Source organism: Bos mutus, chromosome 9 (genome assembly GCF_027580195.1).
Source record: "Bos mutus isolate GX-2022 chromosome 9, NWIPB_WYAK_1.1, whole genome shotgun sequence".
Lineage (NCBI taxonomy): Eukaryota > Metazoa > Chordata > Mammalia > Artiodactyla > Bovidae > Bos > Bos mutus.
The window spans coordinates 42,196,620-42,213,904 of record NC_091625.1 but is presented as its reverse complement, the minus strand read 5'-3'; the positions used below and the strand labels follow the sequence as shown (position 1 = coordinate 42,213,904).

At 39.7% G+C, this 17,285-nt stretch overlaps 1 protein-coding gene across 1 annotated transcript in view; it reads right to left on the bottom strand.

Annotated features, from left to right (window-relative positions):
• Positions 1–501: 501 nt before the first annotated feature.
• OSTM1 (osteoclastogenesis associated transmembrane protein 1) overlaps positions 502–17,285 on the bottom strand; it is a 41,026-nt gene continuing 24,242 nt past the window's right edge. Inside the window, exons 4-6 of the mRNA XM_005898192.3 lie at positions 13,481–13,645; positions 10,386–10,551; positions 502–707 (exon numbers count right to left, since the gene is read on the bottom strand). Of these exons, the coding sequence (XP_005898254.2) occupies positions 652–707; positions 10,386–10,551; positions 13,481–13,645 (387 nt within the window). The 3' untranslated portion in view covers positions 502–651. The remainder of the gene's footprint in view (positions 708–10,385; positions 10,552–13,480; positions 13,646–17,285) is intronic.

The window sequence follows — 17,285 nt, the reverse complement described above, 5'->3', positions numbered from 1 at the left end:
TACTATTTATAAAAGTCAAGTAAGAAACCAGTTATCATAAATCTTTTTACAAAGATAAATGTAATGTGCCTTCCCAATTCTAAAAATTGTTTGGGAGGTTTATAATTAGTGGTTTCAAAAATGACTTTAAGGAAACTAGAGATGGAATTACATATTAATTGTAATATATGACATATTAAATATATGTGATAATAACACTGCAATGATGAGAAATTTAATCTTTGGACCTGCTACTTTTCGGCAAGTACATTTTTTTCAAAGTCTTTGCTATAACTGATTAATTTTTAAATTGTTAGTTTTCAAAAACTTTGCTATTTGAGATACTATGTTAACCAAGGAAATACAGGAAGTCTCAGTAACAATATGTCTACAAAACAAAACAAAGATTGTTCTTGTATCTTTCATTATTTTAACAAATACACTTTAAAATAGACAACATTGCTATGCCTGGAAATTAAAAATACCCAAACCGTTAAAAATGGGGTGGAAAAGGAAAGAAAAACTGAAAATTCTTATTTAAAAATAAATCTGAAGTCCTTGCATTTCTTAAGAACTTGACTTGTCAAATCACAGTTCATCTTCTTTTGGACCAAGCTGTGTCTTCCACCATTCATCCATGGGATAAGATGCTGATTCTCCATTCTGTAGGTTTCAATTGGAATTTTCTTGAATGTTTGCAAAGCTTGTACTGGACTTGAGACGTTTCGCTACATAAATCAAAAGTATTATATTTTAACTTAAATTTCATTCTCCAAACATGATAGTTCATTATTTTATGTAAACTATAGTGTTCATCTATTAATTCTATGTTTGAATCTGAATCTATTCAATCTTACAAGAATTAAATCTACATCTATTTTTTTCTACTAAACTCAAAAACATAACTTTGCTAGAAGCTCATGACTTTGTTGGAAGCAGTACCAAATAAAACAGATAACTTATGTCATTCTGAACCTTACAATCTTAAATATGTTATATAAGTGAAAATACTCTAGTTAAAAAATGGAAGTGCTATAAAGTATAATAATAAAATTATATATTTGGAAGTCTAATCTAGAAATCCAAATCTAAGTTTCCTTGAAAGAATTCAATGAAAGAATTCTGCAATGTTAAAAAAAATTTTAAACAGTTTACAAAGCAAAGTGAGTTGGACATTACACACACTGCACAAACATAAATGGCTGCTAGTAAAATATATGCAACCAATTTTGATTATGGTGTTGATAGGACTGAGTCATTAGAGTTAATAGAGAAAATCATGGTTATTGGCTAGGTAATATGTTTTGTTCTTAAACATGTTTCTCATGTTTCAGAAATTAAAAACAACCATGCCATAGTGAAGGTAACTTACGCTGGATAACTAAAGAATCTCTCTACTTCAGAGGTTCTCAACACTAGAACAGAGGTTATGATTTAGGTTTCCAGTGGTATTCAGGCATCTGGTTGTGCTTTTTCTTTTTGTTTTTTGAAAGCTTTGCAGACAACTTTGATGTATGGCCATGGATGAGAATGACTATTCTAGTTTCTATCAGGGTCTCCCCCGACCACTCTAAAGTGCAAGATGACTACATGACTTCCTCAGACCAGTGTATGGCTTCAGAGTAAACTTAAAAGGAACTTAAACTAAAAAACAACCTAAGATAAAGCCTTCTTAAGCCTTCAGTAGATTTGGGGAGCAAACTAAATAAAAAATTTTTTTAAATTATGTTGTTTGATAATTTTAAAATTATTTTAATTTGAAATTAAAAATTTAAATTATTAAATATAATATAGTTTCTAATTATCAAATTCATTACACCAATCAGGTAGCAATACCAGTGAGTACATATAACCATTACCCTGTGGCTCAGTGATAAAGAATCTGCATACAATGCAGGAGCCACAGGAGATGCACATTTGATCCCTGGGTTGGGAAGATCCCCTGGAGGAGAGCAAGGCAACCCACTCCAGTATTCTTGCCCAGAGAATGCCATGGACAGGAGCATGGCAGGCTACAGTCCATAGCGGTGCAGAGTAGGACAGGACTGAATCGATTTAGCAGGCACACACCCACATATAACTGTAACTTCTTTGCTTCCTTATTCTCTATCTGATAAATCTCCACATCATCCAAAATTCTACCCCAGGGATCATTTAATGGTAAATTCCAATATCCCTAATGCCAAGTGCATCTTCTCTTTCTCTGCAGTCCAACCACACTTTATGCACTTCTACTACATTTGTTGTGATGATTGGATTATGGTCAGTATATTTTTTGAGGGCATCTATTGTGCCTTGCTCCTTTTTAAATCCCTAATTCCCATAGGACTTGATGAATGGGAATGTATAAAATGGTAGCATAAAGAAAAGCAAATTAAAATTTCCATGAAGTAATAGCACAAGAATTATTTGCTTATGCTAACATTTCCTTAAATTCATCATTTAATTCATAAACAATGCCTCTGAAAAACATTAATAGGTATTATGCAAAGGTCCTATTGTCAAGTTTGGGGGATATAATTAACGTTCAGGTACCTTATGAAGGTCATGTAAAGGAATTTTACAGGACTAGTATTATGAGGAACACACTCTAGGAACTGCTAACTTTAAGTATAATGTTCTTTTATTACACAAATATTTTTGAGCATTTACTATGGGCCATGTAGAGAAGCTCTATACAGTCAACAAAAACAAGACCAGGAGCTGACTGTGGCTCAGATCATGAACTCCTTATTGCCAAATTCAGACTGAAATTGAAGAAAGTAGGGAAAACCACTAGACCATTCAGATATGACCTAAATCAAATCCCTTATGATTATACAGTGGAAGTGAGAAATAGATTTAAGGGACTAGATCTGATAGACAGAGTGCCTGATGAACTATGGATGGAGGTTTGTGACATTGTACAGGAGACGGGGATCAAGACCATCCCCATGGAAAAGAAATGCAAAAAAGCAAAATGGCTGTCTGGGGAGGCCTTACAAATAGCTGTGAAAAGAAGAGAAGTGAAAAGCAAAGGAGAAAAGGAAAGATACAATCATCTGAATGCAGAGTTCCAAAGAATAGCAAGGAGAGATAAGAAAGCTTTGCTCAGTGGTCAGTGCAAAGAATTAGAGGAAAACAACAGAATGGGAAAGACTAGAGATTCTTCAAGAAAATTAGAGATACCAAGGGAACATTTCATGCAAAGATGGGCTCGATAAAGGACAGAAATGGTATGGACCTAACAGAAGCAGAAGATATTAAGAAGAGGTGGCAAGAATACACAGAAGAACTGTACAAAAAAGATTTTCACGACCCAGATAATCACGATGGTGTGATCACTAACCTAGAGCCAGACATCCTGGAATGTGAAGTCAAGTGGGCCTTAGAAAGCATCACCACAAACAAAGCTAGTGGAGGTGATAGAATTCCAGTTGAGCTATTTCAAATCCTGAAAGATGATGCTGTGAAAGTGTTGCACTCAATATACCAGCAAATTTGGAAAACTCAGCAGTGGCCACAGGACTGGAAAAGGTCAGTTTTCATTCCAATCTCGAAGAAAGGCAATGCCAAAGAATGCTCAAACTACCGTAAAATTGCACTCATCTCACACGCTAGCAAAGTAATGCTCAAAATTCTCCAAGCCAGGCTTCAGGATTACGTGAACTGTGAACTTCCAGTTGTTCAAGCTGGTTTTAGAAAAGGCAGAGGAACCAGATTAAATTGCAAACATCTGCTGGATCATGGAAAAAGCAAGAGAGTTCCAGAAAAACATCTATTTCTGATTTCTTGACTATGCCAAAGCCTTTGACTGTGTGGATCACAATAAACTGTGGAAAATTCTGAAAGAGATGGGAATACCAGACCACCTGACCTGCCTCTTGAGAAATTTGTATGCAGGTCAGGAAGCAACAGTTAGAACTGGACATGGAACAACAGACTCGTTCCAAATAGGAAAAGGAGTACATCAAGGCTATATATTGTCACCCTGCTTATTTAACTTATATGCAGAGTACATCATGAGAAATGCTGGGCTGGAAGAAGCACAAGCTGGAATCAAGATTTCCGGGAGAAATATCAATAACCTCAGATAGGCAGATGACACCACCCTTATGGCAGAAAGTGAAGAGGAACTAAAAAGCCTCTTGATGAAAGTGAAAGAGGAGAGTGAAAAAGTTGGCTTAAAGCTCAACATTCAGAAAACGAAGATCATGGCATCCGGTCCCATCACTTCATGGGAAATACATGGAGAAACAGTGGAAACAGTGTCAGACTTTATTTTTTTGAGCTCCAAAATCACTGCAGATGGTGACTGCAGCCATGAAATTAAAAGACGCTTACTCCTTGGAAGGAAAGCTATGACAAACCTAGATAGCATATTCAAAAACAGAGACATTACTTTGCCAAAAAAGGTCCGTCTAGTCAAGGCTATGGTTTTTCCAGTGGTCACGTATGGATGTGAGAGTTGGACTGTGAAGAAAGCTGAGCGCCGAAGAATTGATGCTTTTGAACTGTGGTGTTGGAGAAGACTCTTGAGAGTCCCTTGGACTGCAAGGAGATCCAACCAGTCCATTCTGAAGGAGATCAGCCCTGGGTGTTCTTTGGAGGGAATGATGCTAAAGCTGAAACTCCAGTACTTTGGCCACCTCATGCGAAGAGTTGACTCACTGGAAAAGACTCTGATGCTGGGAGGGATTGGGGGCAGGAGGAGAAGGGGACGACAGAGGATGAGATGGCTGGATGGCATCACTGACTCTATGGACGTGAGTGTGAGTGAACTCCGGGAGTTGGTGATGGACAGGGAAGCCTGGGGAGAAGGCAATGGCACCCCACTCCAGTACTCTTGCCTGGAGAACCCCATAGACGGAGGAGCCTGGTAGGCTGCAGTCCATGTGGTCGCTAAGAGACTGACATGACTGAGTGGCTTCGCTTTCACTTTTCACTTTCATGCATTGGAGAGGGAAATGGCAACCCACTCCAGTGTTTTTGCCTGGAGAATCCCAGGGACAAGGGAGCCTGGTGGGCTGCCATCTATGGGGTCACGCAGAGTCGGACACGACTGAAGTGACTTAGCAGCAGCAGTAGAAGGGAGGCCTGGTGTGCTGCGATTCATGGGGTCGCAAAGAGTCCAACACAGCTGACTGACTGAACTAAACTGAACTGAACTGATGTACTTTCTAGATGCTGGTGATATAGTGGTGAGCAAGATAAACTAAATCCATTTTCTGATGGAACTTACAGTTGAGTCAGGGTAGACAAACAAATAAGGTAGAAAATAAGTGGAAAAGTTAATTTAAACAGCAATTAAATGCTATTAAAGAAAGATGATATATAAGAACTAAACAAAAGGTGTATTCTTAGGTTGGGGAGATGGTCATAGAAGGTCTTTTTTGGTCATAAAAGGTCTCTTAGGTCTTTGACTTAAGACCTGGATGACAAGAAGCCAGTCAAGGCAAGTGGGGAGGGCAAATGTAAGAGCCTTGGAAGGAGGGCAGTGTGAATGAATTGGTGTCTGAGAGGAGAAGAAACCTACACACAGCATCATGAGTACGGAGAAGGGTGGATGCAAGTAGTTTAGGAAGGCAGATGGGAGTCAGATCACATGCAGCTTGGAGAACAGACCCTAGAATAAGTTTGTATTTTATTCTAGGTGCAACAGGTACATAGGAAGGGTTTCAAATGGGAGAGGAGCATGGTAAAATTTATGTTTAAAAATTCACTCTAGCTGGTATATGGAAAATGGATTGTAGGGGGTCAAGAAATTAATGTACAGATATCAGTCAAGGGACTCCTGAATTAGTGCTGACAAGGGACAATATATTTAAGATGTATTTTTGGAAATAGGGCTGGCAGTATTTGCTGATGAATTTAAAGGAGTGGGGAAGTGAATATGGGAATGGGGAAATAAAAGAAAAGGAATTAAGAAAATAGAAAGACATGAAAAGAAATTAAGAGACAAGATTTGTGACTTGTACAACCAGGTGAACTCTTACTGTTCAGTTCAGTTCAGTAGCTCAGTCATGTCCAAATCTTTGTGATGCCATGGACTGCAGCATGCCAGGCTTCCCTGTCCATCCCCAACTCCTGGAGCCTACTCAAACTCACGTCCATTGAGTCAGTGATGCCATCCAACCATCTCAGACACTGTCATCCCTTTCTCCTCCCGCCTTCAATATTTCCCAGCATCAGGGTCTTTTCCAATGAGTTAGTTCTTCACATCAGGTGGCCAAAGTATTGGAGTATCAGCTTCAGCATCAGGCCTTCCAATGAATAGTCAGGACTGATTTCCTTTAGGATGGACTGGTTGGATCTCCTTGCAGTCCAAGGGACTCTCAAGAGTCTTCTCTAAGACCACAGTTGAAAAGCATTAATTCTTCGGTGCTCAACTTTCTTTATAGTCTAACTCTCACATCCATACAGACTATTGGAAAAACCATAGCTTTGATCAGATGGACCTTTGTTGGCAAAGTAATGTCTCTGCTTTTTAATATGCTGTCTAGGTTGGTCATAGCTTTTCTTCAAAGGAGCAAGCGTCTTTTAATTTCATGGCTACAGTCACCATCTGCAGTGATTTTGGAGCCCCCCAAAATAAAGTCTCTCACTGTTTCCATTGTATCCCCATCTATCTGCCATGAAGTGATGGGACCAGAGGCCACGATCTTTGTTTTCTAAATGTTGAGTTTTAAGCCAACTTTTCCACTCTTCTCTTTCACTGTCACCAAGAGGCTCTTTAGTTCCTCTTCACTTTCTGCCATAAGGGTGGTGTCATCTGCGTATCTGAGGTTACTGATATTTCTCCCAGCAATCCTGATTCCAGTGCTTCATTTAGCCTGGCATTTCTTATGATGTACTATGCATGTAAGTTAAATAAGCAGGATGACAACAGACAGCCTGGATATACTTCTTTCCCAATTTGGAACCAGTCTGTTGTTCCATGTCCAGTTCTAACTGTTGTTTCTTGACCTGCCTACAATTTCTCAGGAGCCAGGTAAGGTGGTCAGGTATCCCCATCTCTTTCAGAATTTTCCAGTTTGTTGTGATCCACACAGTCAAAGGCATTGGCATAGTCAATAAAGCAGAAATAGATGTTTTTCTGGAACTCTTGATTTTTCGATGATCCAGCGGATGTTGGCAATTTGACTGATCTCTGGTTCCTCTGCCTTTTCTAAATCTAGATTGAACACCTGGAAGTTCATGGTTCACGTACTGTTGACCTGGCTTGAAGAATTTTGATCATTACTTTGCTAGCATGTGAGATGAGTGCAATTGTGCGGTAGTTTGAGCATTCTTTGGCATTGCCTTTCTTCGGAATTGGAATGAAAACTGACCTTCTCCAGTCCTGTGGCCACTGCTGAATTTTCCAAATTTGGTGGCATATTGAGTGCAACACTTTCACAGCATCATCTCCCAGGATTTGAAATAGCTCAACTGGAATTCCATCACTTCCACTAGCTTTGTTCATAGTGATGTTTCCTAAGGCCCACTTGACTTCACATTCCAGGATGTCTGGCTCTAGGTCAGTGATCACACCATTGTGGTTATCTGGGTCATGAAGATCTTTTTTGTATAGTTCTTCTGTATATTCTTGCCACCTCTTCATAATATCTTCTGCTTCTGTTAGGTCTATACCATTTCTGTCCTTTATTGAGCCCATCTTTACATGAAATGTTCCCATGGTATCTCTAATTTTCTTGAAGAGATCTCTAGTCTTTCTCATTCTATTGTTTTCCTCTATTTCTTTGCACTGACCACTGAGCAAAGCTTTCTTATCTCTCCTTGCTATTCTTTGGAACTCTGCATTCAAATGGATATATCTTTCCTTTTCTCCTTTGCCTTTAGCTTCTCTTCTTTCCTCAGTTATTTGTAAGCCCTCCTCAGACAGCCATTTTGCCTTTTTGCATTTCTTTTTCTTAGGGATGGTCTTAATCACTGCCTCCTGTACAATGTCATGAAACTCCGACCATAGTTCTTCAGGCATTCTGTCTATCAGATCTAATCGCTTGAGTCTATTTATCACTTCCACTGCATAATTGTAAGGGATTTGATTTAGGTCATACCTGAATGGTCTAGTGGTTTTCCCTACTTTCTTCAATTTCAGTCTGAATTTGGTAATAAGGAGTTCATGATGTGAGCCACAGTCAGCTCCCTGTCTTGTTTTTGCTGACTGTATAGAGCTTCTCCATCTTTGGCTGCAAAGAATATAATCAATCTGATTTTGGTTTTGACCATCTAGTGATGTCCATGTGTACAGTCTTCTCTTTTGTTGTTGGAAGAGGATGTTTGCCACGACCAGTGAGTTCTCTTGGCAAAACTCTGTTAGCCTTTGCCCTGCTTCATTCCGTACTCCAAGGCCAAATTTGCCTGTTACTCCAAGTATCTCTTGACTTCCTACTTTTGCATTCCAGTCCCCTATAATGAAAAGGACATCTTCTTTGGGTGTTAGTTCTAGAAGGTCTTGAAGGTCTTCATAGAATTGTTCAAGTTAAGCTTCTTCAGCATCACTAATTGGGGCATAGGTTTGGATTACTGTGATACTGAATGGCTTCCCTTGGAAATGAACAGAGATCATTCTGTCGTTTTTGAGAGTGCATCCAAGTACTGTATTTTGGACTCTTTTGTTGACAATGAGGGCTACTCCATTTCTTCTAAGGTATTCTTGCCCACAGTAGTAAATGTAATGGTCATCTGAGTTAAATTCACCTATTCCAATCCATTTTGGTTCACTGATTCCTAAAATGTAGATGTTCATTCTTGCCATCTCCTGTATGACTACTTCCAATTTGCCTTGATTCATGGGCCTAACATTCAGGTTCCTATGCAATATTGTTCTTTATGGCACTGGACTTTACTTCTATCACCAGTCACATCCACAACTGGGTGTTGTTTTTGCTTTGGCTCTGTCTCTTCACTCTTTCTGGAGTTATTTTTCCATTGTTCTCTAGTAGCATACTGGGCACCTACTGACCTGGGGAGTTCATCCTTCAGTGTACTATCTTTTTGCCTTTTCATTCTGTTCATGGGGTTCTCAAGGCAAGAATACTGAAGTGGTTTGCCATTCTCTTCTCCAGTGGACCATGTTTTGTCAGAACTCTCCACCATGACCCGTCCATCTTGTGTGGCCCTACACGGCATGGCTCAGTTTCATTGAGTTAGACAAGGCTGTAGTCCCTGTGATCAGTTTGATTAGAGTTCTCTGATTGTGATTTTCATTCTGTCTACCCTCTGATGGATAAGGATAAGAGGCTTATGGAAGCTTCCTGATGGGAAAGACTGACAGAGAGGGAAACTGTGTCTTGTTCTCATAGGGGCCATGCTCAGTAAATCTTTAATCCAATCAAACAAAGACACTGGTCAGAAGTAGTATGTGTCTCCTGCAGCGTTAAATAGATTTGCAAAGCAAATACAATGCTAAACTTTAAAGGTACACGAAGCCCTGAAAAATAGTTTCTCAACAGTGAGGTCTCTGCAATGTTTTGTTATTATTCTAAATAAATGCTTTTAAGACTGACTTATGACATATTTACAGAATTCTGACATCTTCAAAATACTTTACTAAATACACCCATGATAAAGACTCTCTGCATTGTGCAAACTGATCTACAAGTAATCTTTTTTTAAGTCAGATATATTAGAAGTGAAGTTAGATAAATCATGAAGAAATGCCAGAAAAAGATTTACAGGGAAAAAAATTTTATATCCTAGGTTCCTAGACTAGGAATAATATTTCAAAGAAAAAAAGCCTGATGTTTTTCTCTAGAAAATACCCTCTTTTAGAAATACTAAAACTACTCAAGGATAAGCCCATATTTTCACTCTGATAATACAGAAGAAACATATGAGACTTGGAAGTCACTTTTCTTGGCTAGTTGAAACCTTCTAGTTAGTGCTTTTTCTGCTCTGCCCTATTTGATAGGGAGAAAGGAAAGGAATTAATACATACCGAGTATATGCCATATGTCAAATAACTTTCTTACAACTACAATTCCAATTTGTTCATAAACAGTCTCTGTGCAAGCTACAGTTTCTCCCTACCACCTGCTGCTTGTCTGGTGGTTCTGCCATGGGTAGTTCTGCAAACGGGCCTAAAAGTGGTCTACTATTTATTTACCTATTACAGCTGTCTCAGGTTTGCAAAGCCTTTGTTGCTATTGCTCTGTTGTTGTCAACTTTATTCCGGGGAATCTAGCTTTCTCAACTAAAGCTTCTGAAAGATACTGTATACTAAAGTTTGATTATAAACTCACTTATAAACTTACACATCTCTTCCATTAGTGAACAGAGTCGTAAAATTTGAAGAAGACAGCTGTTTCAAGCTAATATACCTTGAGCTCTCAGAGTATATACTGTTCCTAAAGCAGGCTTAGATTTTTTTTTAAATATAGGTTTTTATCTAAATAAAAGAATAATCGTAAAAAGAAACTTACGTAGGATGAGTTTGCGTTTCTTTTGCTCTGAGTGAAGAAAACTACTAAGGTAGAAGACAACAGGTAGAAAGAGAATGAACACAGAAACAGCGATTACAGGCACTGTGTCCCTGCAAAGGACTGAACAGTTGAAAGTTCGACTCCAAAGTTTCCGAGTAATATTCATCTGAAACAATAACAAATACTGTTACTCTGTTTTTCATTTAATTTGTCTTCAAATTCATATAATTATTTTGTTAATAACAAGACCCCAGAATTTAGACTAAATATACATCCCTAAAAAATTACTAACAGTTGAGGACAATTTCTTTTTGTAGGGAAATAAGCTGGTTCACAATTAGTCACTGTATACATTTATACCCATACAAAAATCTCATATTCAAAATTCATAATACTGTCCAAAGAATTTCAACCTTTCACAGACTTCGAACACAGAACTTGCATCAATAGAAATATAGTTAGACTGTGCTTCGTTCATTAAAAAATATTTAAAAGGGTAGCTATGTGAGGTGATAAATGTTAACTTGACTCTGGGAATTCTTTCACAGTGTAGATCAAATCATCATGTTGTATACTTTAAATATATAACAATATTATTTGTCAAATATACCTCAATAAAACTGGGGGGGAAGTGTCACAAAAACAAAAATTTTTTTTCATATGTTATCTATGTAATTTCACTGAGCTTGTTGCAATATTGTTAGAATGGAAATAAAAATATCAACTTTATAAGGCGTCTCTTTTTTCGTAAGGCTTCTCTTCAAGACATGATATCTATGCAATGCTTAATCTCTTATTTAATATATTATGAAAGATTCATACTCACAGCAAGTAATTTTTTAAGTAGGTAGTATCTAATGAGTCACAGACCCTTTATTAAGACAATGTGTGCATGTGCGCTAAGTCCCTTCAGTCATGTCGGACTCTTTGTGACCCTATGAACTGTAGCCCGCCGGGCTCCTCTTGTCCATGGGGATTCTCCAGGCAAGAACACTGGAGTGGGTTGCCAGGCCCTCCTCCAGGGATCTTCTCAACCCAGGATTGAACCGGTATCTATCCCCTTCACTGGGAGCTGGGTTCTCTACCACTAGTGCCACCTGCGAAGTCCTTATTAGACACTGTTAACAAGCAGCATGCTTTAAATACACTTAGGGGCTGCTGTACCTCGCATTTGTTGAGCTCATGATTTCTGTCAAACAGGCTAAATGATATAAGGAAACTGCCAAATTTAATGTAGAAAACTGTTCCTGCCTCAATTTTAATTGAATTTACAAATGGTGCCTTGTAAGTTTGTTGTAATTTTTGCTTATTGCAAGATGAATGTTCTAGAATAGGTTGGTCATGTTGATTTCTTCTGTAATTCAACTTATGTCATGGAGCCAATATTCATTTTTCTTCTTTATTAAAATAATTAAAGACTATTATTCTCTTTTATTGGAGGATAAGTTTTCTTTAAATTCTTTTAAAGAGAATATAAAAATTCTTTTAAAATATACAAATTCTTTTATATTCTTTTTAAAAGATATTTATTATTTACTTGGAACCTACTAGAAAGCCAAGTATTGACTATTCTAAACATCAGGAACAGCTGCTGCTGCTGCTAAGTCGCTTCAGTCGTGTCTGACTCTGTGTGACCCCATAGACAGCAGCCCACCAGGCTCCCCTGTCCCTAGGATTCTCCAGGCAAGAACACTGGAGTGGCTTGCCATTTCCTTCTCCAATGCAGGAAAGCGAAAAGTGAAAGGGAAGTCGCTCAGTCGTGTCTGACTCTTGGCGACCCCATGGACTGCAGCCCACCAGGCTCCTCCATCCATGGGATTTGCCAGGCAGGAGTACTGGAGTGGGGTGCCAGTGCCTTCTCCAAGGAACAGCAGTAACAAACAAAAATCCCCGGGACATCCATATTAAGTGCTTTTTACCATTCTAAATATTACTGATACACTATGTTCATCTCAAGCTGCTGTAATTCACACTCATCATTCTCAAACATTAGGTTTACCAATTTTGACCACAAATTATCTGCTTTTTGCCAATAATTTTTCAATTTCTTCTAACACTTCAATAATCAGGTATCACATTCCCATAAAGAGGCATGATCGCCATCTAGTGGTACCCCATGTAAAGGCAGGCTATTCAATGGAGAAGAGTTTTTGCTGACCATTCATTCACCCTATGGAGAAGGCAATGGCACCCCACTCCAGTACTCCTGCCTGGAAAATCCCATGGATGGAGGAGCCTGGAAGGCTGCAGTCCATGGGGTCGCTGAGGGTAGGACACGACTGCGAGACTTCACTTTCACTTTTCACTTTCATGCATTGGAGAAGGAAATGGCAACCCACTCCAGTGTTTTTGCCTGGAGAATCCCAGGGACGGGGGAGCCTGGTGGGCTGCCGTCTATGGGGTCGCATAGAGTCGGACACGACTGAAGTGACTTAGCAGCAGCAGCATTCAACCTATATACATGTTACTAAGGGCCTGCTATTTGCCAGGTGCTATCCTAGAAAACTGAACAGTGAACAAAAAAGGACATGAAGTCCTTGTCCTCCTGAGGCTTATATTTTTTAGTAAGGAGAGAAAGACTGCAAATAAGGAAACAAAACTTTTTCAGATGGTAATAGATACAAAGAAATAAAGCAAGAGGATAGGAAGTAATTGAGGAATGGCTTCAGAAACACGTAATAACAAAACCTAGAGACTTCCTGAATTAGTAACAAGTGCACAAGAAACTAAAATGCAAACATCTAACAATACCCATACCTCTGAAAATGACACTCATCATCAAATTTAAAAAACAAGATGTATAAATGGAGTATAATCAATAAAAATATTAAATCACTATGTTGTATACTTGAAACTAATATAATATTGTAAGTCAACTATACTTTAATAAAAAGTACCAAATATACTAAATTATCAACTTGCTGATGAAGTATCTGATTAATTTCCATTTTAGCCTTACATATCAGGATATTCTAAAACATACTACTTAGCAACTAGTTATTTCTGGTTGAAGACAGCATATGCAGATTCTAATAATAACAGAAGGCATATTCAACACTGCAAAACATATATTGTTTCACAAGCAAAGTACTTACTGCATCCTCCACGTCAATGCATAAATGTGTTCCAAATTCAGCCTTGCTTTCACGTTCATTTATTTTTTGCATTTCACCATACAGACTACTCAGAGTTGTATATGCTTCACGACAGTTTTTGCATACTTCCGAATAATTTCTTAACTGAAGACTGTGTGTGCTCCCCTAAAACGTCAAAGGCACATGTGATACACGTTACGCCTGTAATACACACACTAAACATTGAATTTTAATTAAATTTCCTAGAAGAAATAATAGAGTGCATTAAAGTGCCGAGCTGTGATGTGGGGAAGGTTGCTAAACCACTGTGAGCCTTGGTTTTATCACCTATAAAGTAGGGATACCCTTACCTGTATTACAGGTCCCAAGGAATAAAGACTGATGTATAACACATAGCAAAATGTTTGGCACTTTCTAGTTGCCCCTGAATTTTGAGAACGACAGCACTAACCACTGTTAACTGATAACAAAACTAGCTCATACACCAAATTAATGATACCTACACACCAAAAATTTCCTAAGTTATCTTGTCATTTATATATCTGCCCTTATCTATCCTGCTGCTGCTGCTGCTGCTGCATCGCTTCAGTTGTGTCCGACTCTGTGCGACCCCATAGACAGCCCACTAGGCTTCCCCGTCCCCGGGATTCTCCAGGCAAGAACACTGGAGTGGGTTGCCATTTCCTTCTCCAATACGTGAAAGTGAAAAGTGAAAGTGAAGTCGCTCAGTCGTGTCTGACTCTAGCGACCCCATGGACTGCAGCCCACCAGGCCCCTCCCTCCATGGGATTTTCTAGGCGAAAGTACTGGAGTGGGGTGCCATTGCCTAAAGTATGCTCCTGCCTGTACTGAACGTGAACACTGAAGTCTACCTTATTGAGACAGAGGACTTTATTGATGAATAAGGAAAAGGCACCTAAATTACATTCCTTCCTCAACCCTCTTTACCCCAAGGCTTACAATCCAGGCCTTTCTGGTCAACAAAAAGGGACTAATACCAATGAACTGTATAACCTGAAATGAAGGTAATGGGTATAAGACACAATGTTAGTGGATCTTAACCTTTTCCACTTCTAGTACTAACATTTATTATTTCAAGAACAAGTTTGCTAAACAGTTCACACTTTTGTTTTCTATTCCATTTATTCTTTACCTTGGAGCCTGAAGAAATAACATTAACTGACTGCTGGAATGAAAGAAAAAAGAAAAAAGTTACAGAAATCAAGCTGATGGAGCCTCTACAACATTACCCTCACTATCCGACAGAGAAACTCAGTCTCTGTTCAGTTCTACCACAAGAAATAGCCCATTGCCTGTTTTTCATAGAACAAATGTACACTTACCTAAATATGTTCAATCAAAAATTGAGCTTAATGCCTTGATAGAGGAGTATAATTTTGTCATTTATATTAAAACTTAAAATGTACATATCTTTTGACATTGCAATTTCACTTCTAGGAATTTACCAGACAGATAAACATGGATAATACCACCAGCCCTGCCAAGGGCAAGTAGAACCATGACTGACCCCAAAGCCAGCATGCCCTCCTCTGAGGACCTTGTGGCTATCATGTCCATCTGTCCATGGGTCTTTCTTTGCTCTGAGTAACTCCAAAAGGGGAGCTGCAGTTTATCTGAGCTCGAGTGCTGGGCAGAGGCAGCTGACCACAAACCAGACAGGCAGTCCTCCAAAGAAGCAAGGGAAGAGGATAGCTTGAACCCTCGGAAGAACACATGGGGCCAGGAGAGCAGACAGTTGGAGACCTCTGGCTCCAGCCAGTCTGGGGGTCAAGGGTGAAATCTGAATGCAGGTCAAGAAGCAACAGTTAGAACTGGACATGGAACAACACACTGGTTCCAAATTGGGAAAGGAGTACGTCAAGGCTGTATATTGTCACCTGCTTACTTAACCTATATGCAGAATACATCATGTGAAATGCCGGGCTGGATGAAGCACAAAGCTGGAATCAAGACTGCCAGGAGAAATATCAAGAACCTCAATACACAGATGACCTTATGGCAGAAAGTGACTAGGAACTAAAGAGCCTCTTGATGAAAGTGAAAAACCTGGCTTAAAACTCAACATTCAAAAAACGAAGACCATGGCATCTAGTCCCATTATTTCATGGCAAATAGATGGGGAAACAGTGGAAACAGTACAAGACTTTATTTTTGGGGGCTCCAAAATCACTGCAGATAGGGACTGCAGCCATGAAATTAAAAGACGCTTACTCCTTGGAAGGAAAGCTATGACAAACCTAGACAGCATATTAAAAAGCAGAGACATTATTTTGCTGACAAAGGTCTGTCTGATCAAAGCTATGTTTTTTCCAGTAGTCATGTATGGATGTGACAGTTGGCCTATAAAGAAAGCTGAGCACCAAAGAATTAATGCTTTTGAACTGTGGTGTTGGAGAAGACTCTTGAGAGTCCCTTGGACTGCAAGGAGATCCAACCAGTCCATCCTAAAGGAAATCAGTCCTGAATATTCATTGGAAGGGCTGATGCTGAAGCTGAAACTCCAATACTCTAGCCACCTGATGGGAAGAAGCAATTCATTGGAAAAGACCTGATGCTGGGAAAGACTGAGGGCAGGAGGAGAAGGGGACAACAGAGGATGAGATGGTTGGATGGCATCACTGTCTCAATGGACATGAGTCTGAGCAAACTCCAGGAGCTGGTGATGGACAGGGAAGCCTGGTATGCTGCAGTCCATGGGGTCACAAAGAGTCAGACACGACTGAATGACTGAACTGAACTGAACTGATACCCCAAAAGGACTGTCCTTGTTTGTAACAGTAAAATACTGAACCAAACAAAAATCTCCATCAATATAAAGACTGACTGACTAATTGGTGGCATGTGTGTGCTGCTGTGTTTAGTCGCTCAGTCATGTCTAATTCTTTGTGACCCCATGGACTGTTGTCTGCCAGGCTTCTCCGTCCATGGGATTCTCCAGCCAAGAATACTGGAGTGGGTTGCATGCCCTCTTTCAGGGGATCTTCCCAACCCAAATGGTGGCATAGTCAAACAATAAAAAAGCCCTGTGATGTCTGAAACAAATGAGGAAGTAGGATTCTCGGAAGATGATGACATCAGCATGTGCCTGTCTCCTGATTTCTTTTCTGAAGAGACTCAAGAACAGACCATAAACCCAGGCCCCTGAAGAGCACTGCAAATTACAAAGGCATGCCACGCACATCTCATGGGAAGGCTCTACGACAGCTATCACACCATTCCCAGGGAAACTAGCTGGCAACACAGTCTCTTGTGACCCTCTAGCCCCTGCAACCACCCACTGTCCTCTAGAGATGCGAGGGGCTGGCAAAATAGCTCCACCCTGCCTGCAAGGCCATCCACAAAAAGCAGTCTCCACACCCACCAAGACAGTCCAGCCTCCAGAAAAGCTACCTGTAAATACATACTGACATAAGATGGATTTGGTCTGGAACTTAAACCCACATCCCTGCCTCATCGTTGAGCCAGAAGCCACTGCCACAGCCAATACCATCAATTTCACTGCTACCACCTATCTCTTTAGCTAGTTCCCCTCCCTTCTGTAACACACACACACACACACGCACACGCACACGCAAAGACACACCCATATAACACTGGCGTTGCCCTCCCCCACACATCCTATAAAACACTAGCATTGCCCAGAACTCAGGCCTCTTTATCACTTCTACCTACACTCACATCCAAGTCTCCAGGCTTGATACTATCTGTACCTGATGACTTAAATCTACAGCTCCAGCTCATACCTCTTCCCGATAATAAATAAACCAATCAACCATTCAATTCA